At 50.7% G+C, this 27,799-nt stretch overlaps 5 protein-coding genes across 7 annotated transcripts in view; 2 read left to right on the top strand and 3 right to left on the bottom strand.

Annotated features, from left to right (window-relative positions):
- The window catches only part of MIDEAS (mitotic deacetylase associated SANT domain protein), a 186,019-nt gene that overhangs the window by 154,168 nt on the left and 4,052 nt on the right, over positions 1–27,799 (top strand). The gene's annotated exons all lie outside the window — the stretch shown is intronic.
- LOC142601871 (acyl-coenzyme A thioesterase 5-like) lies at positions 794–4,641 on the bottom strand. The gene is made up of 3 exons (XM_075753015.1): positions 4,182–4,641; positions 2,390–2,592; positions 794–1,375 (listed from the first exon to the last, which is right to left on the bottom strand). Exons 1-3 carry the CDS (start codon positions 4,639–4,641, stop codon positions 794–796), a joined length of 1,245 nt encoding a protein of 414 aa, XP_075609130.1.
- On the bottom strand, positions 11,933–16,253 carry LOC142601870 (acyl-coenzyme A thioesterase 6-like). The gene is made up of 3 exons (XM_075753014.1): positions 15,644–16,253; positions 12,931–13,133; positions 11,933–12,325 (listed from the first exon to the last, which is right to left on the bottom strand). Exons 1-3 carry the CDS (start codon positions 16,251–16,253, stop codon positions 11,933–11,935), a joined length of 1,206 nt encoding a protein of 401 aa, XP_075609129.1.
- RIOX1 (ribosomal oxygenase 1) lies at positions 18,198–20,103 on the bottom strand. The gene has a single exon (XM_010304847.2). It carries the CDS (start codon positions 20,034–20,036, stop codon positions 18,222–18,224), a length of 1,815 nt encoding a protein of 604 aa, XP_010303149.2. The 5' UTR covers positions 20,037–20,103; the 3' UTR covers positions 18,198–18,221.
- NUMB (NUMB endocytic adaptor protein) overlaps positions 27,629–27,799 on the top strand; it is a 96,476-nt gene continuing 96,305 nt past the window's right edge. The window contains exon 1 of one of the 3 annotated variants that reach the window (XM_075754357.1): positions 27,629–27,726. The gene's annotated coding sequence lies outside the window, so the exon portion shown is untranslated. The remainder of the gene's footprint in view (positions 27,727–27,799) is intronic. The other 2 variants (XM_075754355.1, XM_075754341.1) reach the window with 2 other exon arrangements.

Genomic DNA, 27,799 nt, shown 5'->3' with positions numbered 1-27,799 from the left:
CTGCTCCTACAAGTTCCACCCTGGGGTGACGGAGTGGTGGGGATGCAAAGATCCCTGCTCCTATCCAAAGCACAGCAAATGACTCCACAGCTTTCAAATCTCAGTCTCTTTATTACAATTCTCGCCCTAATAACAAAGGTGAAAAAGTTCCACGTGCCGTGGGAGCAGATCACCATGGCTGCAAATTCAGCAGAATGGCTTTTGGCATGGCATCTTGGGGCTAGAGGTATCCACGAGCCAGAGCGCTGAAGGGAAGATGCAAAGCAGGCACAACCCCTCCGGAGGGTTAACCAGAGACACGCCGGCATCCTGGCTATAGCATCCATTCTTACACGCTTCCAGCAGCGCAGAGGTCAGAGACATTTCCATTTGTGATGAGACATTCCCCATAAGAGTGGCAAAATCCCTGCTCCAAACCTAACATTTGAGAGGTGTTGCTTTAAAGTATGAGCTGAGGATAGCGTGTGCATGTAGAGACAAGAGTGGTATGGAAAGTAGCGTCAAGTATTAGAAGAACCGAAACTGCCGGAGAAAGGTAATCGCGCATTTTGCACGTGATCTGTATTATCAAGGGCCAGTGCAAATCTATTTGCCATTCCTTGTCTTGACACTTGAGCAAAAAAGTTTGGGGGAAAAGAGAAAAGGCAAACCCAGTTCTTTTCTGAGTTATGGATGTGCAAAGTCATGGAAGATACTGTAGCTGTACTGGTACAGCTGTGAACAGGGTTTGATGTGATAAGTATGAAAATGTCTGTCAAGTTAGGTCCTTATAAAGCTATGTCTTTTTTGCACATTAGTTGTCATTTAAATATTTGTTGAAAAAAGCCTGAATCCGTGGCCAAGCATGAACCTGAGCTGCAGAATAAGCCCTGAGCTCCCCACCCCAAATTACTTGCTTGTGAAAAAAAAGATGCTTTCCTATGGAGTACAAAGGGAAAAAGGGAGGGTCGATGCAGTGCCCTGTCCCAGGGTAAGACAAAATCTGAAAATTTGCCTTCCCTTGAGCCTGCAAAAGCTTGCAGACTTCAGTAGCATAATACTCACTTTTGACAAGATGGTCATCTTGTCCCGCAATGAACAGTAACTGTGCCTCAGCTTTCTCTAGTGGGATCAGGCTTTGGTTGCCAGGGGCTTGAAAGGGGTCAGCAAAGACTTCAGAACAATCAAGAATATTGGAACCGATGACCTTGACCTTTTGTTCATCGAAGGGCAAAGGGGGGATGATTTTGTCCTTGTAACAGAGAGGAATAACTGTATTGGCCACAGGGCCGTTGAGGGAAACAACGGCTGTGATGTTCTTCAGGAAGGCGGCCATGGCAAGAGACAGATCAGCTCCTTTGGAGTAACCGAGCAGGCCAACCCCTGGTCCCTTCACCTGGTAGACAGGAGGAAAAACCCATCAGTGCTCAGCTGAAAAACACAATGGCTAGATCCTGGAGAGGGACGTTGTATAATGCTGAGAGTTTGCAAAACATTGTGAAGGAGGTGATGGCAATGATTAGCTTTTCTTCTAGGCAAGTGTCAAGCACCTCCGACACAGAAATTTCTTCCACTGCCATGAAAAATGTTCCCTGGTACTATGACGACACCAAGAGAGAGCAAGCACAATGACACCATTTGAGCACAGGTTGCAGGAGACAAGTAAAACTATTCAGAGCAAGTGTGGAAAGGTTTTGGCCGTGCAAACTATAGGGATTGTCTTTGTGAGAAGAGACCAGGGGCTGCCCCTGTGTTGGACAGAGGCAGTTTCAGTCAGCTCCAAAATGGACCTGCCGCTGCCCAAAGATGTGGGAGGCAGATGTTTTTAGTTTTGTTCTTATTTCTCACTATGCTACTCTGTTATTAACTGGCAATGAATGAAATTAATCTTCCTGAAGTCAAGTCTGTTTTACCTGTGGTGATAACTGGTGAGTTATCTCCCTGTCCTTATCTTGACCCACAAGATTTTTCATCTTAGTTTCTCCACCAGTCCTGTTGAGGAAGGGAAGGGAGAGAGCGGCTTGTTCGACCCACCACAGCTAGATACCGGCAAATGCTTTTTACTTTGTATTTTCATACTAAGGGTTCATATGGGGGCATGTGGTGACAATTCATGAAGGCTGCTTCGAAAAATGCATGTCTCTCCTCCACAGCCTCCCCACCTTATGTCTCAAGACAGCATCTCTGTCACTCCAGGTGACAGTACCTGGATGGTGCCCATCCTCTGCCCTTCCAGTGCATCTCTGTTTGACCGTTCCTCTTTCCTAGAGCCCAGGCACCCAACCCCTGTCAGATGGAGCCAGGTGAGCTTTCAGCAGCTTCCTCCAGAGATAACTTGGGCCAAGTGACAGGCGCTTTGGAGAAGAAGCACTCCCAGGGGAACCCAGTGGGACATGGAGGGTGCTCCTACCTGTGGGTGCTGCAGCATATAGTTCACCGCCTCTTCAAAATATTCCAGGTGGAGTTCAGTTGGGTCCTGGGGCAGATCCTCATATTTGAAATAAGCCAGGGCCAGTGTGGCAAAGCCATGATTGGCCAGCAGGCTGGCTCTGTGCTCAAAGAGACCTCCTGCGTAGCCGTGTATGTCGATGATTCCTGGGAAGGTGTCTTCTCCTGGAGCAGACAAGACGAAGAGCAGCATTGCCTGAAATGACTCCTTTTCAATGTTTCTCTGGTTTAGAACGCATCAAACCAGGTACACAACAGGAACTGCAGAGGAATGTCTTTTGGGGAAAGGACATGAGCAGTCATTTAGCTGCGAGCTGTTAAATGACTGCAAATTAACTGGCAAGACAGTGAGTGGCAGAAAGACAGATACCACCTGCATAAGATGCAAATCTATCTTAGTGCTAATAATTGGCAGTTATTTCAGCATTTTCTTTAAGCTCCAGTCGCAGAGATGATCTGTGCGGTGGCTTTCCTCACTTTCCCCTTCTCACTCTCAGACCAGCCCTTCACCACCACTTGGCTTATTTTAGTTCGTAGCAGATGTCCCTTGTAATGTGGCTTGGAAGGGAGAAGAGGAGCCACGGGGAGAGGTCAGCTGAAACCTCTACAAAGTTCAGCTCAGATCCTTGGGATTTGCTTTAAGTTTCACTCTACTTTCACTTCTACTCCCACAACCTAAAGGAGTCTTGAAGCAGTTTCGGGATAGACTGTGCATGCCCAGATCACCATTTCTACTGCTAAAATGAGAGAAAAGATGAACATCCATCAGTTAGCAGACATAACATAGCCAGAATACGAGCGTGAGATGTACTGGCCTCTGCAAGTGTAGGATCTCCAATCCTTCTTCTCCTTTGCAGAAAAACTTTGATAGGTGCATTGATAACCACATCCTCCGCATAGTAAAAGAAGGAGTATCAGGCTTTGAGCTAGAACATAAGGTTGAACTAATGACCGTTGCTCGAAAAGTAGCCCCTGCAGAAGCCAGACCATGATACAAATGTGCTATACGCAAGAAATGCAAAAAAGAGTCCAGTAACAGAGTAAAAGAAGCATAAGGACATACAATCCCACTGTCCTCCCCAAGTCTAAGGCGACAAAATTGACTGATAATAAACCAGCATGGTCTTCAAGAACTTCAGCAACAAACTGTAAGAGTTTGTGTGTGGGTTTGAGAACTATGGAACGGCAATCAGTATAATCCCAGCATCATCTGAATCGGAAAGCGCAGAGATGACAGTGCAGGCAGTACTACCAGAAATAGAACGTCATGAGTGGGACACCTCAGTGCAAGACAACTCCAGTGTGGTGGAATCTCAGTGGAGAAAAAAAAAACAACCTCTGAGCAAAATTGTGTAAAAGAGATGCTGACTATGGCTGGAGCTATGCTGAAGACTGGCTGTGGGTAGGGGTAGGGGTGAAGCAGGGGAGGGAGCCCTGGCCTCGCTGCTGAATGGGATGCTGAGCATGTGAAATCAGCTGTTCCAGTTGGTTCCCTGCTCAGAAACACCAATTCTGTCTTGAGAATGACTTTTTGCATTTCGCCTGCCACAGCCCAGCAAGGGCACGAAGTACTGGGACCGGGCACAGGGCACTATGTGTGCAGCCCATAGCCTGCAGCACGGTCCCCATGCCTGGTCCTGCTCCTGCTCACCCCTCCAACCCTCCTCCTCCCCACTGGAGGGCTGACAGCTGCCCTGGCACAGCAAGGCCCTGGCCAGCACTGGAACAACAGGATGGCCACAGCCAGTACTCACCCGGGGGCAGGAAAAGCGTTGCCCGGATCCTCCCCTCTCGCACCGGGACTCTCCGCACCCCGTCCCGCAGGAACGCCCGCTCGTGCTGTGCCTGGGCCAGGAGCTGCCCGGGGGGGTCCCCGTGGCCCTCAAACACCTCCAGCTGCAGGACAAAGGGGCTCTGCACGTCCCACTTCACCATACACCAGAAGGGCTTCTGGGGCTGCAAAGCCCAGAGCAGCCCCATGGGCTCCAGGCCGGAGAAGCTGCCTCCCGGCAGCGCGGGGCAGCGGGCGAGGTCCAGCTCCCCATCGTCTCCTGCCTGGTAGCGGGCGCAGGCCTGGAAGAGCTCGCCCGTCTCGTCCCGCAGGGATGTCCGTAGTGTGACCTGCTGCCGTGGGCTGAGGCCCTGCACTGTGATGGCCAGCGGCTCATCGAAGAGGCTGCGGGCGGTGGGCGAGAGGCAGATGGTGGGGGCCATAGAGGATGAGAGATGTGGAAAGGCTGGACAAGAGAAACCTCATCTGCCGTGACCACAACCGTGCTCGGCAAAGCAAGCTGGGAGCAATCTGCAGCTGCTTCTGTGATCCGCTCAGCTGCACCATGGTTGTATTTAAGCTGGATGTCCTGGCTCCTGTGCCTGGGCAGCCAGTCACCGAGAGCTGCCTCCTCCTACTGCCCTGGCAGGGGCGGGACTGCCAGCTCCCCTCCCCTCTCTTCCTGCCCCATGCAGCTGTTGTGAAGCCAATGGTCCTTGTATGCTTCAGAGAAATGCTGTACCTGTGCCCCAAGGGGTGGATTATGATAGCAAATAAAGCCCTCCTCTCTCACAGCTCTCCTGTCCTGCACAACTCCTCTTGGAAAATTGGTGGATGTGCTCCCTGTAGCTATGTTTGTGTTTCTGCACTGCTTGGAAGCATGTGAGGGAGCCCTCAGCATGGTCCTATTTTGTAGGACCTAGCAGGTAGGCAGAGGCATCGGGCAGGCTCTCAGCAGATTTTCCTTGCCCATGAAGATTTCTTTTTCTCTCCCTCTGAAAGTGTCATGTGCTTTCTTATTTGGGATTTATACGTACGGTTCAGCATCCATCCTCCCTCATAAAGCAATTTCACCTTGTGTGGTCCAAAGAAAAATACCCTGCTCCCCACGAAAACTCAGCTAATTACTTCAAGGAATTCTGACCCCATAATTCCAAAGCAAAAAGGATACAGCACTCTTCTGAAAGAAGATTGTACTGACTGTAAATCAAGCAGAAGATCTTGTAGGATGACCAAGGCATCTTGGTTCAAAAGAAGCCCCCAGTCAGAGCACGCACTTCTGAAGGGGAGATGAACCCAAGGCACAGAAGACACCAGAAGAGCTGGTTCCCAGCAGCCTGAGAGCTCTCAACCAGAGACCCTGGCATCCCAGTTATAACATCCCATATCGTATCCTTCCTGCAGCTCCGTGAGATTTGAGACTTTTCCATTTACAGTTAGGCATTCAGGGTAAACTTGGTGAAACCCCTACACTGAATTATGCATTTCTGAGGGGGTGTTTTAAAATACGAGCTGAAGGTAATAAGCATGCAGAAAAGAAGTAAACTCTTCTTTCTCTCGTTTATAGGTATGAAAACCCAATTCTGGACAGGTCATACAGTGGTGGCACATGATGTGCTGGGAGATGCCAAGGCAGCACTGGTGGCCTCAGCACAGCCAGTCCCCTGGCACCGCAGGAGCATGTCCAAAGGCAGCAGCTGTGCCCAGGCCCCGGTGCCTCATGGCTGCACAGGCCGTACCTGCTGTCGGGCCAGCTGCCACAGGGGCAGTTGCCAAGTGGCAAGTGCAGACACAGGGCAGGTTCTTGGGAGCAATCTGCCTTCAGGCCTGCTGGTTATTACCCTTGCAGGAACAGGACCCAGGGAAAGGTGCAGCTGCGTCCCTCCTCCCTGGATCCGGGATTCTCTCATAGGGTCTCCCTTCCTGCTCCCAAGCTGCAGGCTCCCTTTGGAAAGAGTTGCCCCTTTGCTGCATGCAGACCTGGGGGAAATTGTCCCCACAGTCTGGGAGCACTTTGGGATGGACTGATTCCCCTGGACAGCCCAGACAGCTCACCCAGGGGACACGACCCCACATGCAGCAGGGCATCACCATTGTGAAGCCGGTGCTATGCTGGAGGAGAGGGAAGCTCCCACTTGTCCCCAGCCCGGGGGGCCTGTGACCTGCTCCACATGGGGCCAGCTGCAGGCATGGATATGGGACACTCACTGGACAGCATGGCAAGGTCTGGCACTGAGCCCCTCTCCTGTCCCCTCTGCCCAAGCTCCTTCAGTCCCCCCTGCCCCTTCCCTCTGGGGAAGATGTTCTGCAGAAGCTGATATGGAATGGGAGCCCACCTCACGCAGTGGGAGCATCCCAAGAGAGGCTGTGCTGTGGTGGGCACCTGGGCATCTCAGGGGAGAGACAGCCCCACAAGCCTGGTGCCACTCTCCTGCCATCGCCTGGGACTTGCAGTCTTGTGCCTCTTGCCAAATGACGGCACCTGGTGTGGCCGCGGGCTGCCCCAAGGCTCCCGTTGCTCTCTCTCTCCTGCTCTGCCATCTGCTCTTCTTGCCTACGCCCGGAGAGAGTGCCTTATCTGTGCTAGGGCGGGCCCACAGGTTTAGGCTGGACCGGTTGGGAGCATGGATTACAAAATATCCCAGGTAGGGAAGGGCCTGGGAGTTTCATTTGCTGCTAATTCTCTTCTATCAGTTCTGATCTCTTACATAAATTTTGCAATCCAAACACAAAGCAGCAGGTGTACATCCTTTGAGAGAAGATTGCAGAACAGCTTTTTGGATGACCAGACCATATTGGGGCCAGAAGTGGAAGTTAGCAGCCAGAGCACATCCTTCCAGAGGAAGGTGAGAGGTGAACCCAAGGCACAGAGGACACAGCTCTTCCAGAGAGATCTCTCTCACAGCAGCCTGAGAGCTCTTAACCAGAGACACCAGCACCACTACTTTTTCTAACACCCCGTATTGTACAGTTTCTGCAGCTCAGCCATCAGAGATGTTTCCATTTGTGATGAGACATTCCCTGTAAATGTGGTGAAATCTCTGCACCAAAAGATGCATATGGTGGAGGTTCCTTTAAAGTATGGGCTGAAGACGGTATACACATGGGGAGACCACAGTTAGATGGAGAGTACAGAAGTTTATTTTAAGTTTACAGGCCACTGGCAAGATAAATGAGCCTATTGCATATGATCTGTTCAATTAGGATCAATTCAAATGCTCTCCCTTTTCTCAATGCCTGATCAAAAAAGAGCAGGGAAATTACAGAAAACGTGAACCCAGTTCTACTCACAGCTGTAGATATATCAAGCTGTGTTACTGGGGTTATACTGGTGCAGGTGTGAACAATATTAATTCAATAAATGAAAAAGCATCTGTCAATTCAGGTCCTTCAGACCTGGGTGTGCTTGCTGGTGGGGTAGAATGAAGCCTAGATCTCTTGCCAAGCACCATCCTAGTCCTCTGAATGAGCCTTACACTGCCTTGTCCCCCATCTTAGATGGCCAGCTGGTTCAAAATGGACTCCTTGCTCCTGGTGAAGGGCGGAAAGGGGAGGAGGATATGTCTAGCATTTACTTTCTTTGAGATTGCAGACATTTTTCTGGTTTGATTAACAAAACACTTGCCTTGCAGAAATGATCTGCCTGCCCAGTGATGAAGAAGAAGTGTCTGTCAAGAAGAGAGGTCTCCCCAGTACTCCAAAGGCTATGTTGAAGGCTCAGTCAGTTGACTAATGCTGAACTGAACACCACCCAAGGCAAATGCCAGCCCAACTTCTTAGCTGGACTTCAGGTACACTGAGAGATTGCACAGAGGACACAGGGGTGATTGCAGCCACCAGGGTTTCTGCTCCATTAGCTCCAGGCATGCCCCTGCCATCTCCCATCTGCCACCCTGCCTCCTGACACCCTGCTCCCTGCCCAACACTGGCAGCATAGGCAGGATGCTGCCACTTTATTAGCGTGAGGAATGATTCTCTCAAATCAGACTGCCGTTGCTGGAGCCGAAGGGTGGCACAGCTCTTACCCACATTCAAAAGGCATTTGCACGATTGGCTTTTGCTGCCAGATGACCTGGACGCCAAATGCCCCAGGCAGGCCACTGGAGCCATGGCATCGCTTATGATCCTGTGTTTCTTATCAGTGATTGGGTCAGTTGTCCTGTGGGCGTGTAGTTGCTCATCTTTCCTACTACCTCTACAAAGCTTTATTTTATAACATGTTGTCAGACTCCATTACTGTTTGGAGCACACCATCCCAGAGAAAATGGTCCCCACTGCACTCACAGCGTAGTAAATACAGATGGGCCATTACCAAGTTGGAACCGACCAGACCTAACCGCAGCTTCTAAGAGTTACTCATCTATCCAGATCATTAGCTAGACATCTCCTGGCCTCAAAGGGAAAAAGAGGGACCCACAGCCTCTCAGCCACCACCATACACATCCCTGACCCTCCCGTCCTGCACTGCTCCACTCCAGCACTTTCGGGCACAAGTGCTTCTGGAGGAACAGGCGGGTGTGGCAGGCATCCCCTGCATATATGCCAGGCATAGAGCCCAAGCAAGCCTTGCCTTGGCTTACAGCATGTGGAATGTTCCCCTCCATTAGCCATGGTGCGGCCTCTAGAGTATGAGACACTTCCCCAGGGCCATCAGACCAGAGTTGACAGAGGGCTTGTACCAGGTGCAGTTGGACCACAGCACCTCATATCTACCCCATTGCCTGACGGGGCTGACAGGCTCTGGTATTTGGTGAGTCTCAGCGCTCCATAGTGGGGGGTCCTCCTCAAAGCAGCTGGTCCTTCCGCACACCCTCCCACACGCAGGCAGGGAGATTGCAACTGAGGGGCACGCGCTGTGCTGGGAGACATCAAGGCTGCCGGGAGCCCTCGCTGCAGCCCCGGCAGCGCCTGTGGCAGGGTTGGCTCAGCACAGCCAGTCCCCTGGCACCGCAGGAGCATGTCCAAAGGCAGCAGCTGTGCCCAGGCCCCGGTGCCTCATGGCCGCACAGGCCGTACCTGCTGTCGGGCCAGCTGCCACAGGGGCAGTTGCCAAGTGGCAAGTGCAGACACAGGGCAGGTTCTTGGGAGCAATCTGCCTTCAGGCCTGCTGGTTATTACCCTTGCAGGAACAGGACCCAGGGAAAGGTGCAGCTGCAGCCCCACACCTGGGCTTCTCTCCCAAACTCAGCAAAGCTGCAGGCTTCCTTTGGAAAAGGTTGCCCCTTTGCCTGAATTCATACATGTGGGAAATTGGCAGCAATGGTTTGGGTGTTAAAAAAAAATATACTGGACATCACCTGCGTGTGGTGAATAGGATGAATCCAGACACTTAGTAGGACATCTAAGGACTAGTACTTAGCACTGGGGTACTAGGGGTATACCCAGGTTTCTGACTGACTGACTGATCAAGGACTGATTCTGATGTGTCAGCCATCCCTTTCCTTCTGGCAGCCATCCTCAGGCCATGATCAGATTGCCGTGTGGGGTTCTCCTGAGGGGTAAGGTCCAAGATGTGATGAGAGGAAAACCACACAGAGGAAGTGCCCTGTGGCAGATAACGTATGGTCACTTAGAGGAGCAGAGCTGTCTCATCCATAGACAGATTGTAATACAAGTGTATTCTTGCATTTTTCCCCTTTCCTCCCAGTGGAGGAATATCGACAGTAAGGCCTGAGAAGAGTTTTAGCTAGCCTTTGGAGGAGAAGTTTTCAGCTGGAATTCCAGGTGAATTTGCAAGGTACATTTCCTGCTGCGGGCACGACAGCTTCACAGTTCCACTCCCCTTCTGTGAACCTCTTCACCACCATGAGGTCATTTTGGAAGCCCATTTCTGACTGAACTGCTTTAGGTCACATGGAGATGTCATCTCTAGAGCAGGGAAGCAGAAAACAAAGGACAGGTGTGGAAATTATGAAAGCCTCCTCTGTTTTCCTGGTGAATATATCCCAAGGAGATCTTCCATATGTACGACTGTAGAGAAGATCACAATACCAGTTGTCTGAACATGTTTTCCACTCCAATGCCAGATCCCCAGTGACAAAGTGTGACATCAGAAGGTTTAATGAGGGCTCTCGCAAGCGTACACATTATCAGTAGGCTCAAGGCTATCACAGCTTGTGCATCTGCCATGGTGGAGCAACACGGGCGGCTCACCAACCCTCCCTCCTCCTCGATGGGAGAAGCCCCTGCTTGGAGGCTGCTTATCTGTGTGTGGGTATGGGAAATTCTAATTGCTAGGAAACATTAGGAAATCAAGGAATTACCTGTTTTCTCTTTATCAGCACCATTGCACTATAAAACCATCAGTACCCAAGAACAGTACCATTGGATCCAATATTATAAGAAGCCACAGAACATATATGCTCCAAATAAACACTCTAAATTGAAGACCCCTCAGAAATCAAGGGAATTGGGTGAACTTAATTTTGATCCATCTCTTCATACTTGATTGCATATATACTAGAAAGTGAGAGACCAAGAAAGCAGAGTTACCTGTGTGGTTAACAATGCAAATGGCTTGCTTTTCTAAATTTTGCAAAAGATGCCACGTGCTTTTGGCCAAGATACATAGAGTTTTCCTTGCTAGCCATTGTGTGTAAAATAAGGGTAATCATAGTTTTTTCACCTTGCCTTGGGTTGCAAATTGAAGAGTATTAATACTTAAGAAATACGGAGATCTTCAGTGCTGGAGGACCTTAGAGGAGGATGAAGTATTGCTATTGCAAGCGTTATTTGTAGCATTATTATGCATTCCATGTTCCATTGTTGTTATGAAGAATTCAAACATGCACGGAAAATGCATTCCTATTTTTATACAGGGAACAAAGCACGAAGCAGATAAATTAATTTCTTATTCTGAAACAGAGTGATCACTTTGTCACCAGGTCTGAAATCCTCCAGAACGTTTAGGCATTTTTCTCCGTGGGAGTCAGTGTAGCGATCCTGAAGAGAAGACCATTGTACCTTGGGCAGTTAGTGACCCACAACAGAGTTAACCGGAGCACGCCCAGGCCTGCGCTGTGCCGCGCTGTCCACGCAGCGTGGCCGTCAGGCCTGTGCCGTGCCGCACAGATCCCCTGGCCGCAGGAAGAACTCAGCCAGCTCTTCCTTACGGAGGAGCTCACAGGCAGCTCCCTCCCAGTACCTGCATGGCCTTGCCTTTATCGAACAGTGCAGCAAGATGTTCTCACGCAAACATTGTTTCTGTTTGACTGTAGACATGATAAGTAGAGCTTTTGCCTTATATAAAAATCTTACAATACCTTGAAAGACCAAAAGGGGAGAATCTCTGCTATGGACCATGTCTGCGTGGTGTGCTGCGTGTGGGTCGGAGCCCTGTTACATGCTACACCGCTTGGGGTTCCCAGCATCTTAAGGGATGTCTAAGATTATCTATGCTATTCTCTTCTTAGAGCGTTAGCTCTAATAAATAGCATTTTTCGTAATACCTTACAGAACACGAGTGCCTTTTTTCACTGGGCTCACAACGGACCAGCACCTCCTCGTGCAAAACATTTGGCGCAGTCGGCAGGTCTCTGAGAAATGCCTTTCTGGAGAATAAAGAGAAGAGAAACTGCCTGGCTGGCCTCGCACAAATCCGTAAGGGGGATTTGCAAGGTGTTTGGCCCAGGCGGTTTCCCCGGTGGATTTAGACACTGAGGAGGCATTATCAGAATGCCCCACCCCAGCTGAAGTATTATGCTCTTAGAAAACAGTGGGCAGGGAAAGGAAAAGCTAAGGAGAATTTGTGCTGCCTTTGGTTGCTATTAATATGCTTGAAATGGAGATGGGGTTGCAGAGCCCGCCCGGATGGGTTGTGCGTCTCCCGCACAGTAACTGTGCCTCAGCTTTCTCTAGTGGGATCAGGCTTTGGTTGCCAGGGGCTTGAAAGGGGTCAGCAAAGATTTCAGAACAATCAAGAATATTGGAACCAATGACCTTGACCTTTTGTTCATCGAAGGGCAAAGGGGGGATGATTTTGTCCTTGTAACAGAGAGGAACAACTGTATTGGCCACAGGGCCGTTGAGGGAAACAACGGCTGTGATGTTCTTCAGGAAGGCGGCCATGGCAAGAGACAGATCAGCTCCTTTGGAGTAACCGAGCAGGCCAACCCCTGGTCCCTTCACCTGGTAGACAGGAGGAAAAACCCATCAGTGCTCAGCTGAAAAACACAATGGCTAGATCCTGGAGAGGGACGTTGTATAATGCTGAGAGTTTGCAAAACCCTGTGAAGGAGTTGATGGCAATGATTAGCTTTTCTTCTGGAGAAGTGCCAAGCACACCCCCTCTTCAAACCGTTGCCTTTGGTAATGTTCCTCTGTGCACTGAGATTAGCCAAGAGAGGGGTACCATGTTTTCACCGATTTGAGGACAGGTTGTAGGACATAGCTAAGAGTTACTAGTCTTAGACACTGACAGATGCTCTTTACTTTTCACTTTTGAGACTGTAGGAGGACATTTGGTGGCAATTCATGAAGGCTCTCTCCTGCACAACCTTCCCACCTTGTTAGGTCTCACCTACCTCTTGTGAGATTGCTTTGTGATCTCTCTTCACCAGTGCATCTCTGTTTGACCGTTCCTCTTTCCTAGAGCCCAGGCACCCAACCCCTGTCAGATGGAGCCAGGTGAGCTTTCAGCAGCTTCCTCCAGAGATAACTCGGGCCAAGTGACAGGCGCTTTGGAGAAGAAGCACTCCCAGGGGAACCCAGTGGGACATGGAGGGTGCTCCTACCTGTGGGTGCTGCAGCATATAGTTCACCGCCTCTTCAAAATATTCCAGGTGGAGTTCAGTTGGGTCCTGGGGCAGATCCTCATATTTGAAATAAGCCAGGGCCAGTGTGGCAAAGCCATGATTGGCCAGCAGGCTGGCTCTGTGCTCAAAGAGACCTCCTGCGTAGCCGTGTATGTCGATGATTCCTGGGAAGGTGTCTTCTCCTGGAGCAGACAAGACGAAGAGCAGCATTGCCTGAAATGACTCCTTTTCAATGTTTCTCTGGTTTAGAACGCATCAAACCAGGTACACAACAGGAACTGCAGAGGAATGGCTTTTGGGGAAAGGACATTGCCAGTCATTTAGCTGCTGAAAAAAACCTAGAGTGTGTTGCAGGGGAAGAAAGGCTGAGGAACAGAACCTCTTGGGTAATGTGCAAACCCTTATTTGTTTTAGGAATCAGCAGTGTTTCTGCATTGTGCTGAGGGCCAACGGGCAAAGACTGTCTGGTGAAGGCATCTTGTGCCACTTTCTCTTCTCCCTGTAAGCAGCCCTGTAACAATGACCACTTCACTTGGCACTGTAAAAATCCTCAAGGTATCATGATTAGATAGGTGTAATACTATGAAACTAGAAACTGTAAGCATTTGTGTTTGTATTGTGGCTTTTGAGCATTTGGGATCCCTTGAAAAGTGGTGAGTGGGATCCATCCAACCAGCACTTCATCTCTTTGGGGATCGTGTCTCTGACTGTGATGACTATCAAATTCCATATATGACGCCATGGGTATCTCACTGGGTGATCAGAAGATCATTGTTTGGATCTTCTCTTCTTGTCCCAGGATCCTCTTTTCCTCATCCTGTGAAGATTCTGCTCCTGTCCAACCAGGGCAAGGGAAGAGGATGCTCTGCATGTTGCATTCCTACAGCCTGATGGGTTTTCAGACTGCAGCGCCCATGGAAGCTCCACAGACCCCAGGCCAGCGAAGGTGCCCCTGGCCATATCAGGAGTGGGTGAGACCCAGCTCACCCCTACTTGTGGCTTCAGAAGAGCCAGAGGCCTGAGTGTGCTCATGCCTCCCACTCTGCCGGAATGCCTTCCTGCCATGGTCTCACACCCCGCACCATGGTGGCCTGTGAATCCTCAAACAGGGCTGCTGGTGGAAGACAGGAACGTGCTGCTGGGGGTCATGGAGGAGAGGGAAGTGCACAGCATCTGCTTGCTCTCTGTGCTTTGGACTGAGGAGAGCCTTACTGTCCAAAGCAGTACTGTGCTCTTCCTTCTGCTGCTGTTTGCATGCAGGCAGCAGCACATCTGGCTCTCCATAAACCGTGAGCATTCAAAGCAGTAGCTGTGCACCCCAGAGGCCAGCAGCGCAGTTGCCTGTGGCCCATGGCCCAGCTAGGTGTAGCAGGGCTCTGTGGGCTTGCACTGAACATGCACAGAAAAGGCGGTAATGCTGAGTAAGGCAGCGTGGGTGCTCGAGGAAAGGGGGGCAGTACTATAGCAGAAGTCCTTTGAGCTCTCCACCTTTACTGGCCTTAGGTTGTTTTCTGAGGAGTATCCAACTCCTGAATCTGAATGTAGAGGACTCCCAGGAACACAGATCACGATGGGAGTGTCTCAATGCAGGACAACTGGAGTGTGGTGAAATGATGGTGATAAAACACATCTCCAAATGGAACTGCCTAACAGAAATACTGACTACAGGCCAAGCTTACAATCTTGCTAAGCTGAAGATTGGCTGTGGTGGCAGCAGGATGAGAATAAATTCCTCCTATCCTGTGTCTAGGAGACGGTTCAAAGCTCCAGGGAGCACGGCAAGGGCCTATCATTTTAAAACACACACAAAAGGACCGGATCAGGAGACACTGAGAAAATGCACCAGCCTTTGGCTTACTGTAAGTGCCTCAGCTCAGGGGAAGCAGGACATTTTGGATACAAAATGTATGCAGGTGGCGTCTTCCATCTCCTGGTCAGCAGGTGGGGGTAGAGGTGAGGCAGGGGAGGGAGCCCTAGCCTCCTGCGGGTGGGATGCTGAGCCTGTGAAATCAGCCCTCCCACACTCTGGACTCTGGCAGGGAAGTCTCTGTGTAGCTGCCCAGATGCAGCAGCCTGGCGGTGCCTTGGGCACCTCTTACACCTCAGAAAGGTGCTCTGTGCCTTCTCCAGAGCAATTAAGTTACTGCCTTTTCCTGCTGGAAAGGTTTCATCCCTGTAAATGTTCTTGAGCTTCTCCTCTTTCCCCTTTCATGAACTGATGATATCCACAGGAACTCAAACATGGGGGACTGTGGTCACTATATAGTTAGTTGCTACTGTGCTGGGGGCAGAGGGAGGATCCCCCAAACTCTCCCAGTGAGGAGGACTGCCAAGGACTGGCGCAGAGCCCCTCTCCACCACTCTCTTCTGCAGCTTCTTGTCTCCAACGGCCCTCCTGGCACGCTTCCGCATGCTGCACATTTCTCCATGTTTATAACCTCAAGCTCTTGGGCAGGAAGAGTTATTCCTCCACCTGCTTCTGCAACCATGTCCTGGCACCCACACGGCCAGGTGAATTGGGAATGATGGTCAGGCTGGTCGGTGGTACGGGAGGGAGGGAGGGAGGGAGAGAGGGAGAGAGAAAGGGAAGGACAGAGGCTTTCATGGACTCCTCTTTGCAGAGGTTATGGAACAGCTTGCACTGACAAAATACTGGTTTAGGGAAAACAGGATGGCCACAGCCAGTACTCACCCGGGGGCAGGAAAAGCGTTGCCCGGATCCTCCCCTCTCGCACCGGGACTCTCCGCACCCCATCTCGCAGGAACGCCCGCTTGTGCTGCGCCTGGGCCAGGAGCCGCCCGGGGGGGTCCCCGTGGCCCTCAAACACCTCCAGCTGCAGGACAAAGGGGCTCTGCATGTCCCACTTCACCATACACCAGAAGGGCTTCTGGGGCTGCAAAGCCCAGAGCAGCCCCATGGGCTCCAGGCCGGAGAAGCTGCCTCCCGGCAGCGCAGGGCAGCGGGCGAGGTCCAGCTCCCCGTCGTCTCCCGCCTGGTAGCGGGCGCAGGCCTGGAAGAGCTCGCCCGTCTCGTCCCGCAGGGATGTCCATAGCGTGACCTGCTGCCGTGGGCTGAGGCCCTGCACTGTGATGGCCAGCGGCTCATCGAAGAGGCTGCGGGCGGCGGGCGAGAGGTGGACGGAGGGGGCCATGGAGGACAGGCTGCGGGCAGAGGTCATCCTGGGGATCCACGTGGGGCTGCAGCGCTGTGGGACTGCAGGCACGGGGCTGAGCCAGGGCAGCTGCTTCTGCCAGGCACAGGAGTTCACCTGGCACAGGGAGCGGGCAGTGACCTGCCCCATGGCTCCTGGGTTGCTGTCTTCACTGTGTCTGCGCTTAAGCTGAGGCTTCTTCTACAAATGCAGCTTCCCACACACAGGCAAGGGGAGGGGATACCTTACAGAACACGAGTGCCTTTTTTCACTGGGCTCACAACGGACCAGCACCTCCTCGTGCAAAACATTTGGCGCAGTCGGCAGGTCTCTGAGAAATGCCTTTCTGGAGAATAAAGAGAAGAGAAACTGCCTGGCTGGCCTCGCACAAATCCGTAAGGGGGATTTGCAAGGTGTTTGGCCCAGGCGGTTTCCCCGGTGGATTTAGACACTGAGGAGGCATTATCAGAATGCCCCACCCCAGCTGAAGTATTATGCTCTTAGAAAACAGTGGGCAGGGAAAGGAAAAGCTAAGGAGAATTTGTGCTGCCTTTGGTTGCTATTAATATGCTTGAAATGGAGATGGGGTTGCTTAACAGCCAACGCAGAAAGACGTGCGGGGGCTACTGCTGCAGCTCTGCACCACAGCCCCCAAGCAGCAAGCTGCGGCACAGGCACTTGCCATACAGCTGCCTGTGGTGCAGGCGTCTGTGCTGCGGCCACCTGTGCTGCAAGTGCCCACGGTGCAGGCAGCCATGGTGCGGGTGCCTGTGGTGCAAAGGGGGGGCACATGGAGCAGCCCAGGAAGGGCACCGCTCAGGCACGAGGTATTTGCCAGGGGGATGAATGGGATGGATCTTTGATCCTCTGGTGAGGACGAGTAGAGAGAAGGGTCAGAGGATGAGTCTGGCAACAGCATTTCTGCCCAGTCACTAGTGATTCACAAAATAAAGGGGCCCCCAGGGCACATCAGCACGCTCTCATGGTGTGCTATTTTACACAGCCCATTTCCAGATTTAGCGAAAGCATACAGGCAAAAAATGGGGGAAAGGCTGGCGCACTGGCTGTTGCAAGTATGGGACTTTGGAGGAGGTAGTGTACACTTAAATCCTAAACAATTAAGAGTGCTTGGGTGCCATCTTGCAAAACCCTGATGACCCAGCAGCTCAGAGGAGCACAGGGTAATGCAGCTTGCTCCTTGTGGATACGGCTTCAAGAGACTTTAAAGACAGACTATCCTTCACCTGCTGACTGGGATGACAGAACAGCATTATGGGAAAGCGCATATGAGGCTCACCAGTATTTACAGGAACTGGCCATGTGGCCAGGCACGTATTCACGTCATTTGTTAGGTCCTGATACGGAACCTAGCATGAAAACTCCCCTATTAGAGGATTTGCCTTGAAAGGATCAATAATCTCCTTGCCAGGGAAGTTATTCTACCACTAAGACAGCTTGCAATTATCAGACTGAAAAAGTAGAGACAGACCCTCAAGCATTTCAAACGCGGCAGCTCACGTTTGCAGAACATCTTGCTGCACTGTTCGCTAAGGACAAGACCACGCAGGTGGTGCAATCGCTGGCACGGAGTGGGAGCTGCCTGTGGGCTCCGTTTTTAGGAAGAGTTGCATGAGTTTTTCCCATGGCCAAGGGATCTTTGCAGCACAGCACAGGCCTGAAGGCCACGCTGTATGTGCGGTGCGGCACAGCACAGGCACACAGAACGGTGACTAGCACTGGATTTGCCTGTGAGTAACGACAGCACTTCCCACAGTAGGGCAGGCTGCTTTAAAACAGTGTAAACACACCAATCATTTACAGACTGCAAGAAAGTTCTCTAGCTTCCTGAAGCTACCGAGGGTGTAGTAATATGACTAGTGAAAAGAAAAAATAAAATAATTAAGCACTTCCCTCCTCACTCAGCCATGCAGAGTCACTCCTAGAGCAGATACTCACTGTAATCAGAACATTTAATTTCTCTATGCACACCAAAGCCCTCCTGCCCCTAGATGAGATACCGCAATCTGGACTGCTGATTCACACCTAGCAGGTGTAAGGCGAGAACAAGACAGAACACCTTCTAAACAAATGTATGTTTATTTTGTTAAAAAATAAGAGTTACACTTGTACCAGAGGCTTCTTCGTAGTCAGAATGCCCTTCTCAAACAGGAGTGTGGCTAGAGAAATCTTGTCCTCCAAGGTTTCACATGGAAGGGTATCCACACTGATGTGGTTTGGATAGGAAGACAGGAGAAATTCGATACTGTCTGTATATTCGGGATCTATCTCAAGGAACTTGGGTTCTTCCTTGTGATACACTCTTGAGTTTTCTGTGGTGTAATACAGCATCACACCCGCTTCTTCATTACACAATCTAATGATGCCATGGCGGAGGAGACATACTTCTGTGTCTTTTGTTATCAGTATATCGACATCACAGGGACCTCCATCTTGCCACCGGGCTGGGAAGCCATACACACTCTGCGCCTTTTCACTCTGCGTAAGCACCGGGGGGAGGCAGTCGTGAAGAAACGACTTGGCTCTCTGATCCACGGCAGCATCGATGGGTGCATAGTCAACGAGTTTCTTGATCAGGCTCTGCACTTTCTCCATAAAGGCTGTTCGGCGAGCGTCGACTGCGTCTGAGTTGGTGACCCCCATGTACCCCAGGTAGTCCATGGGAAGCCCTTGCCGATACTCCACGTCCTCTTCCAGGGCCATCTGCAGCGCAGCCGGGAGGAGCTTCTCCAGGAGGTCGCCCCAGGAGTTCCTCTGGTAGGAGGACACAGTGATGTGGAGCGAGTGCGCCTCAGGGAGACAGTTGCCTTGATGGATAAAGCCGCGGGGGAAGTACAGCATGTCCCCGGCCTCCAGCACAGTCTCTAGCACGGGCTCGCCGAGCTCAGCCTGCGTGAGGTTTGCGCTGGAGAACTGGGGCAGCACCTCAGCATCCGTCCGGGGGCTGTAGACACGCCAGTGCTTCTTCCCCTCCAGCTGCAGCACGAAGGCCTCGATGTCATCGTAGTGGGGGGCAAAGCCCTGCGTCCCAGGTGGCGTGAGGTACGTGTTGGCCCCGGCCATGCTGCCAAAGTGCTCCTGCAGGATGGAGAGGAGGTGCCAGACAGTGGGGGAGAAGGCCTGGGGGTTGAGGAGCCGCAAGGAGCAGCCGTTCTGGTAGAAGTCCCAGACGACGGCAGGCAGAGCCCGGCCAGATGGGTTGTGCGTCTCCCGCACTCCCTCGGCATAGCTGGTCACGTCCAGGTGGGTGCCGAAGTGCACCTCGCCGCCTCGCAGGGCGGCGTCGAAGTCGGCCGTGGAGAACAGCCCCGCGTAGTAGCCAGGGTCGCCCCGGCGCACCAGCAGCGGCGCCCGCTCCCAGTGCCGTCCCAGGAACTCCGCCGGCGCCACCGGCGCCACCAGCCACCGGAACAGCTCTGCCGCCCGCTGCCGGCTGTCCTCCAGCCGCCCCAGCCGCTGCAGCAGCCCCACCACGCCGCCGCCGCCCTCTCCTCTCGGCCGCGGGCCGCCCTGTCGCTTCGCTTCGGGGCTGCCGGCCGGCGCCTTGGCCCGCTCCACGCGGCTGCGGGGGGCGGCGACGATCGGCGGCGGCTGCGGCGGCGTCTCCGGCCCCGGGCACCCACCTCCCGCCTCGCCGCGCCCCGGCGGCGCCTTGGCCCGCTCCACGCGGCCAGGCGGCGGGGCGGCGCTCGGCGGCGGTGGTGGGGCCTCCGGCTCCGGGCCGCAGCTTCTCGCGCCGCCGCGCCTCGGCCGCCCTTTGGCCCGCTTTCCTCCCGCGAGCAGCGGCGTCCCGCGGCGGCGGCGCCGCTCCAGCCGCCCGGCCCCCGCCGCCCGCCGGTACACTGAGAGCGCCGAGAGCCGCCCCAGTCCCAGCCGCCGCCGCTGCTGCTGCTCCTCCGCGCCACTCGCCGCCATGGTCTCCCTCACCGCGCCGCTCCGCCCCGCCGCTTCCGCCGGGGCCTGGGCGTGTGGGTGCACCCGGGAGCGTCCCGGACCCGGGATTTCTGGGGAGATGGACCCCGCGTCTGCCCGCGGAAGGGAGTTTTAAATGTGTGTTTGTGATGCTGTATGAAACGGAGTGTCTTATGTTTTATCATCGCGCCCACTTAGAATAGAGCAGGCTTATTTCCTTCCCCCTTCCCCGAAGAAGGGAAAGCGAGGTGATCTCACCAGGAGCTACTGTAGATCTGTCTGTTCCCTGGATGGAAAGCTGCCTTCTGTAAGTACGCTCTAAGCATGTGCAGAAAAGATTTTTTTCTGGAGGTGTACCATAAAGATATGCTTTTGGACAGCATGCAGTTACTTTGCAGCCTTATGAGGTGAGATGAGGTAGCACCTATTTCATAAGGTTCTGTTGCACAAGGAATAGAAATCCAGCTTGGATGAAGCCTAGTTCTGGTGTGCCATCCCACCCCTTTCCTCTACCTCTAATGGGGATGTCAGGTGAAAGGCTACGTCCTCTTGAAGGATCCCGAAAACCAAAAGGTTGTCATGTCATGTAGTATTTTGTTGTGGGTTTTTGGGTTTTTTTCCCCCCAAATCCACTAACTGCCTAATAACCCAGGCAGACCTGTGTTCTCTCTCCTCCTCTCTCCTAGGCCTGAAGCTTCCCAGAAGGACAGTGTCGGTGGGTCTGCAGGTACTCGGCAGCCTGAGGGCTGCTCTGCGCTTCCAGAGGCTGCAGCTTGGGCACAGAAAGCTTTGCTGGGGGTAGAGGACAGACCAGCAAGACTCCGCTCGTGGCAAATGTGAAAAGCTGTAGGGGTTTGTATTGTCAGACTGCGTGGATGCTTTTCTGATGAAGAACAAGCTTCAGTACAAGAAATGCAGTACTTTTGTGAGAAAAATCTTTGATAGACTCCGATAATTCATGGGAATGGATTTTACATGAGAATTTCATCTCCAGAGGCTGCTGTGAGTCTAAAGCATTTAACTGGAGCAATTACCCAAGTGTGCCCAGGCACCCTCTGGTTCACAAGGGTGTTATTAACCTCTCACATATATGAATATCAGCTACACACAATATGTAAAACAAGCAGCTAACATTCACAAGGCATGTGCAGATCTGTTGCGTGGGTAACTTAGCATACCAGGCCTAGGATATACAGCTGAAAAGCAAATTTTCACCTCTTTTAACTTTACCATTGCCAGTGTTTCAACCCAGATCTACCACAATTCGATTTTACCACAATTCAGGAGTAGAAATCATTAGTCAGGCCTAATGAGGATGAGTTCAGCTGTTAAGTCTTAATTCTAGAACAGGTGCAGACATCGTAAAGGTTTAATGTTTTTTTAATTGCATTAAAACCAACACAAACCAGCCTCGCATCCCATCGCTGTTCTATAAGCGGCCAAGACCCATTTTGTACGTATGTAACAACTATTTTAATTTTGGAGGTGTTTTTCCAATAGGGTTCTGCCTTTGCAGCCAAAGCTGTGGGAAAAGCAACAGCAGCAGAAAGTTGCCCTGTTTGTACTATGATGGTTTTAACTAACGGAGCCAGATTTTAGAGGTGTGTAGGCAGCACTTTTGCCTCTGGTTCAATGTCTTGAACGTTTTCGGCTTTGCCAGCAGGTGGCAGAGGCCGATCAGCGCTCTGCACCCCCTGTGGTGGGAAAACACGCGTGGAGGGGGATTTCGCATTTTCCTGGCAAGATGACTGGCGTGGATGGGGTTTAAAATGAGAGGGAAGCGCAGGCAGCCTGTGCATGCATGTGTAGACTGGAAGAGAAGGGAAGGGTGAACTCTCTATTTCAATCCAGTCTTTGTTTTCTCAAGGTTAAGCCCTGCTTACCAGAATAATCTTATCAGCTGAAACCGTTTCAACAGAACTGGGCCCTTAACAAAACCGAGATGCAGGCACTTTGCAATATGGTAGAAGTTAGGCTATTGTATGCTTTAATTATATGTAAGCATGGCTAAATAGGCTTGGGGGGGAAAAGACCTTTGAAAAATCTGGGCGTCTGGGTTGTTATTTGTGTTACTGTTTAATTTGCTGGAGTGCAACTGATTCTTCTGAGAAGCTGGGCACTGTACACAGAGCCTGACCTGAGTTACACCAGAATATCTGCAATGACTGCAGCAAAGCTATTCTGGATGTTTACCAGTACGGCAGGTTCAAAGTCTCATTTGAGAGCTCTGATCTTCGTACGGATGTCACTTTATACTGCTGAGAGACAGATGATTGGCCCTGGATTTTTTTTTTTTTAATGTATAACAAAGTCTCAGAGTGAAGGACACAGTGGAAAATAATAATGGTGAAATCTCTGTAACAATAGAATGTTTCTTTTGACAATTTACCCTTTCTAATAGTAAATGCTTTCGGGAATAAAGAATGTTGCTATTTTTCTGCGTGACACAAGAAAGGGTTTTGACCTACGGCAAAAAGAGAGAGCTTCAGTGTCACTTATAGAGTACTCAGATGGTTGTCTAGGAATAGCCACAAGGTCTACATGCTGTTTCCATTCATTGTCTAGTATTTCAAGGGAATTTGCCATAAAGAAAGAACAGTGGCAGGTACAGCTCTTTAAATAAACAAAAGGGAAAGTAGCACAGATCTCTTAATGATTAGGTGGTCCCCAGCTGATGCTCACATAGACAGAGTAGCAACCAGAGGCTCAATTACATTTCTTAATTAGAATTTAGCACAAAGTTACTGAGATTTTATGAGCGTATAAGCTGCATTGCCAAGAGCCACACACATTTTATTTAAGAGGACATAAAAAAAGTGGTGAGTACAACTTATTAAAGAGCCACAAGTGACTTCAGAAGAAGTAAGTAAATGGCACCTCAAACAGATGTAGGGTTCATTTGATATTTTAACCTTATGCCATTCTCTGTTCAAATAATGGTAATCTTGAGTTTAAAAAGCAGTTCGGATAAGGCCTGATCCTGCAAAGCTATGAGCAATCTTCACTAATGAGTGGAAAGGGCAAAATCCTTTTCAATTCTTTGTGTATTGGATACCGAGTTGTTCATCACCATCCAAACTGCCCAGTACTTTGTCTGTGTCCCCGGCAAACCATTAATGTAAACCAATCACTTTTAGAAAGTTAAACTCGGTTTAATCCTTTTTCTCACTTTTACTTTGTTGGCAATCTTCCTGTTGTACTGTCAGTTTTGTTCTCATGCCAAAAGCAATACCCAGTAAGGAAAAAGAACATTTCAGGCCTTCACGAATGGGTTTCCTTAGCTAGGGCCCTGACAATCTTTCTCATACAGCCTAGCGACATCCAGTATGTCATCACTGGAAGGACACTGGGCTGGATTGTGAAGCCTGCTTCTCGTTGGGAAAGCTACAAGGTTCACTGCCAGATAAGACTAAAAGCTAATTCAGGAACTGTTTCTCAAGAGCTATCCTCTGGTCCCCCTCATCAGAGTGAATGCACTCACTCACTGAAGCATCTCTTGGCAGAGATTTTGGCCTCTCTCCAGCTGTTTCTCTCTTCTCAGGGATTTTCTTATTCAGTGACTGGTTGTAGTCTTTAATCCTGGTTATCTTGTTCACAAAGCCCCACTGAGAAAAGAAGCCTTCCTTGCTATGGAACAGTCCAATTAAAACAAATTCATAAAAATAATAATCACAAGGTCCAGTCCTATGAATTTTTTTTTTTTTTGAGCGATTTGGAAGCACAGACATTTCCTCTTGTCCTGTGTGACACTAAAATACATACTTTGTAAGTTAAAGCTGACTTTACATAACGTATTTGAGTAGGACCCTCCACTGAGCTTACCCCCTTGACATGGCATATGTACTTTGTAAGTATTTTGAAATAATTTTATGAGGGGTTTTAGGTTCTGAATAGATGCCATCTAGCATTTGGTACCATTGAGCAGATACCATCTGCAGTGACTCTGTAGGCAGTGACTAAACACAAAGCTGCAGACTCCAAGACTCCAGCCTTGTTGCTTTTCAGCGGAAGAAGTAAATGGCCATGAGGAGAACATCCCGATCCTAAAATGAAAGCAAAGAGAACCTGAATGAAGTACTTGCCCCATAAGATTAATTGCATCTAGACAATTGAGATAGAAGGTATAGTCAAGTTGTTCCTGCATGCATTGTGTATCTTGTGCTAGAGAATATTCTTTTGATATGAACAGACCATGCTTGACAAGCTGTTTGGGTGATGCTTTTCCATAGAAGAAAGATTTTAAAGGATTCTTGCTATTCACATCCTTTCTGTATTAATGATGGCAGCTGCATAGCTTTGCTCATTAAATATATTTATACCTATTATTTCAAAATGAACAGATAGCTGTGCTAACATATAGCAGCACCATTCAACATTTGCTTCTTCTGTAAGTTTCTCCTTTTCAGAAGCCTTGCAAAAGACTTTACCTTTTATTTCCTGTAAAAGCTGCCTATACTGAAGTTTTTCTGAAATATTCTGAAATTGCTCACTCACCTCTGATGCAGCACTAGCAATATGGAAATATGGTGCAAACAGGATGTCTTGGTTTAGCAACCATATCGCTCAGACAGGAGAAAGCCCACGGAGTACTTGTGTACTTGCTTCCTGTAGTAGATTTGTATTGCTGCTAGACAATATGGCACCTTCTAGAAGTATTTTTGAACATTCGAAGTGCTCATTCACACACACAAGCTCCCACTGTTTTACCTGTCTTGTCAAAAAGATGGAATTCCTCTTGGGTGAGCACAGTTACAGCAGCATAAAAATGCTTATGTTGTAGCACTTATACTGGTATGGCTTGTTCCTAGAAGGGATAATATTATAGTGTGATTAGAGAAGGGAGATTTAATCACTGACATTGTTTTAGATAGCCAATAGGGGAGAATGATGTTAAGCCTCCGGGTATCTGCAATGAGGATATGGAGTTTGCGTTATCATGAGTGTGTGTGTAATACAGTCTCGGGTCCTCAGGGGATAGCATACTACCCTGCCATCCCACTGAGACCAGCAAGGATCTTGGCTGGAAGGGCACCTCTGACACGAGTAAGTGGGCGTGACAGGAACAGCCAAGCCCATTTATCCTGCATATTACCCACGGAGGCCTGTTCTCACTTGTAAAGGAAAGGTGGAAAGGGGGAAATTGGTTTGGATTTCTGGGGAATGCTATGAAGTTTTTCCCAATTCTTTGTTGTCCATAAGGATTAAAGCACCTTGAAGCCTTGCTTCCAGTATCAGGCCTTGGAAAATTAATTTCCCCCCTCACATGGAAACTCTCTGTAGGAAGACTGACTACACAGAACGTGACTTGGACCCGCAGTGCAGCACTCCGAATGTGCAGTTTGCTGCATTAGATGCTTGACTTGTCCAGCTAGGTGACTTCGAGGGTCATCTTCCTTTCCCTTCCCACCACAGCCTCCTTTCCCTTCAGTCACTATATGGGGAAGTCCAGTCAGGGAGAGATACAAACAGCTGAGCAGAGAAGCTGTAATGGCAACAAATCAATTTAACTGTCTAATAAATATTACTAAAAGCTATATATAGCTGAAGCATACGTTAGAACTTTATTAACAATAGTATGTCCTGGCCTTTTCCTTGCCAGCCCTCAAATACTTTTCATTTAGAAGTAGAGCATCTTTATAATATGGGAATTGTTCCTTAGAAATTAAGGTTTAGGGCACCATGCTTTATAAAAAAAATTGTCAGAGATTCAGAGACTGTGAATAAGATGAAGAGTTAAGCTGAAGCTACTGGGAATACAATCTATTATGAGCTATACCAGGTCAGGAATGTCTCTAGGTTTCATAAAAACAGAAGAAAACTCTGGACTGGTAGAAATATCTTGTCTGTCTGGTCATTTTGGAACATGTTTGGCTCAAACATAGCTGTGCTGTGCTGCTGGCTGAGAGCAGCAGCCTGAAAGTAACTGAGAAGCAACTGTGAGAGGGAAGGCAGCTCTCTGCTTTGGTTTTGCTTTCCAAGCAGAGGGATATTCAAAAAAATGTAAGAGAAAAAAAACCAAAGTATTTTCTTCTTAGTTTAATTTGTGAAGAATGGGTGATTTGGGGGTCAGAGCATCAGTCTGAAACTCAGAGTCAGTGTCATACTTGCACTTCTGCCCGAGCACCTCCTACATGAACTTGGTAAATGATGTTTACATATCATGTTCTGAAATTCCCACTGATTTCAGTTGCTTTATTTTCTGGCTGTTTGCCAGTTAACATTAAGGCCCATGTTCTTTGTTGCTCTGTTTCTTTTGCCTGATTTGGAAACAAAGAGGAATAAGGGGGATGGTGCATGCAGGGAGAAGATAATGGTGCAGAGAAACCTCATGTAATCTTCACATTTCAATTTCCTGAGGGTTTTTTTTCATTCTTTTTTTTCCTTTTTTTTTTTTTTTCTTTGCAGCTAAATGCTCCCAGAACTGTTCTGGCTTGCATTTTGGATTAAGTAGCTGCTTGAAAGTCTGGTGAGAGGAGGCAGATGTTGGAAATATGGATTCTGGATAACGCATTCAGGCCAAGCCCCCCGGTACTAAATGCAGAGGATTCCCCTGGGTGGCTCCCTTTTGAAGTGCACCCTCCCGGCTGAATTCAGCACCTGGCACTGCCCCCGCATTGAAAATGGAGGCACGCTTGTGCTTCTTGGGCTGAAGTAAGGAAACCCAAGAACGTTTTGGATCTCAGAAAGTCCCAATCACGGAGGTTAATGTGTGGCAGAGAGGAGCCTGCTTGTATTTTCCCTGCAAACCTGGCCTCTATCTGATAGAGGACATCATGTGCACAATTTCTGGAGAGCTGGCATTAGCAGCACGTTTCACCTCGGGAAGGTGACACTTTTCACACATGGCTTATTGGGGGTAAACCAAGGTGGCACCATGCCCTGCAGCTGGGCCCGTGGGAGCCATCCTCCTCGGCGTCCTCCTTGTGTGGCCCACGCCAGGGCAGCTGCCTCTCCTGTGAGGGGCTCTCCAGAAGCTGGCAACCGGCCAGCCAGCTCCCAGTGCTTCCAGAGCTTGGAAGAATGGAAACCCCAAAGCAGGATGGCTCTGCCCTGCGGGCCTGCCTGTCGAGAAGCCACCACCCTGATGTGAGGGAATAAGACCCACGGCAGAGCCAAATCGGAAACAGACGGCAAAACGCTCTGTGGGAGGCAGGTCCCCACTTAGCACATCAGTGCCGGAGGGTCTCCAGGAGCCGGGCAGGGAGCGAGCTTCTGCCCCGACCCCATAGGGAGCACCGGCCGCCGCGGCCCAGGTAACGGCCACCCGCCTTCCCGCCGCGCAACGCAACTCTTCGCCGGGCCAACGCAGCCTAACCCCGAGCGGGGAGGCGGGCCCATCGCCGCAGCTGGCACCTCTGGCTGCCTACCCTGGCGCTCCGCTTCGACCGCTTCAGCCAATCAGGAGCGGCATTAAAGGAGTGGGGGCGCCAAAGCCCCGGCGTGAATAAAACACTCGGGACGCGTGGGCGGAGAGAGGCGGGGTAGGGACTTTGACGAGCAGCTCCTCGCAGCAATCCAAAGGCCGGGCGACGGACCGGGCGGCCAATGGGCCCCCGGGATGGGCGTGGCGGGCGACAGGGGCGGGATCAGTTGCCGGTGGGGCGGGGGGGGGGGGGGCGCAGCGGCGGCGGCGCTGCTCGGTGGCGACGGGCGGCTGGGGAGGCGCTGAGAGGAGGAGGCTGCAGGGCAGCAGGTGAGTGCGGCCGGGCCGCGGTGCGGGGTACAGGCCTTCGCCATGGCAGGCGGGGCTCGGAGCCGTGGGCGGG

Source organism: Balearica regulorum, chromosome 5, assembly GCF_011004875.1.
Source record: "Balearica regulorum gibbericeps isolate bBalReg1 chromosome 5, bBalReg1.pri, whole genome shotgun sequence".
NCBI classification, from domain to species: Eukaryota; Metazoa; Chordata; class Aves; order Gruiformes; family Gruidae; genus Balearica; species Balearica regulorum.
Note: the sequence above shows the minus strand (reverse complement) of the source record. Positions and strands in the feature narration are given on the sequence as shown.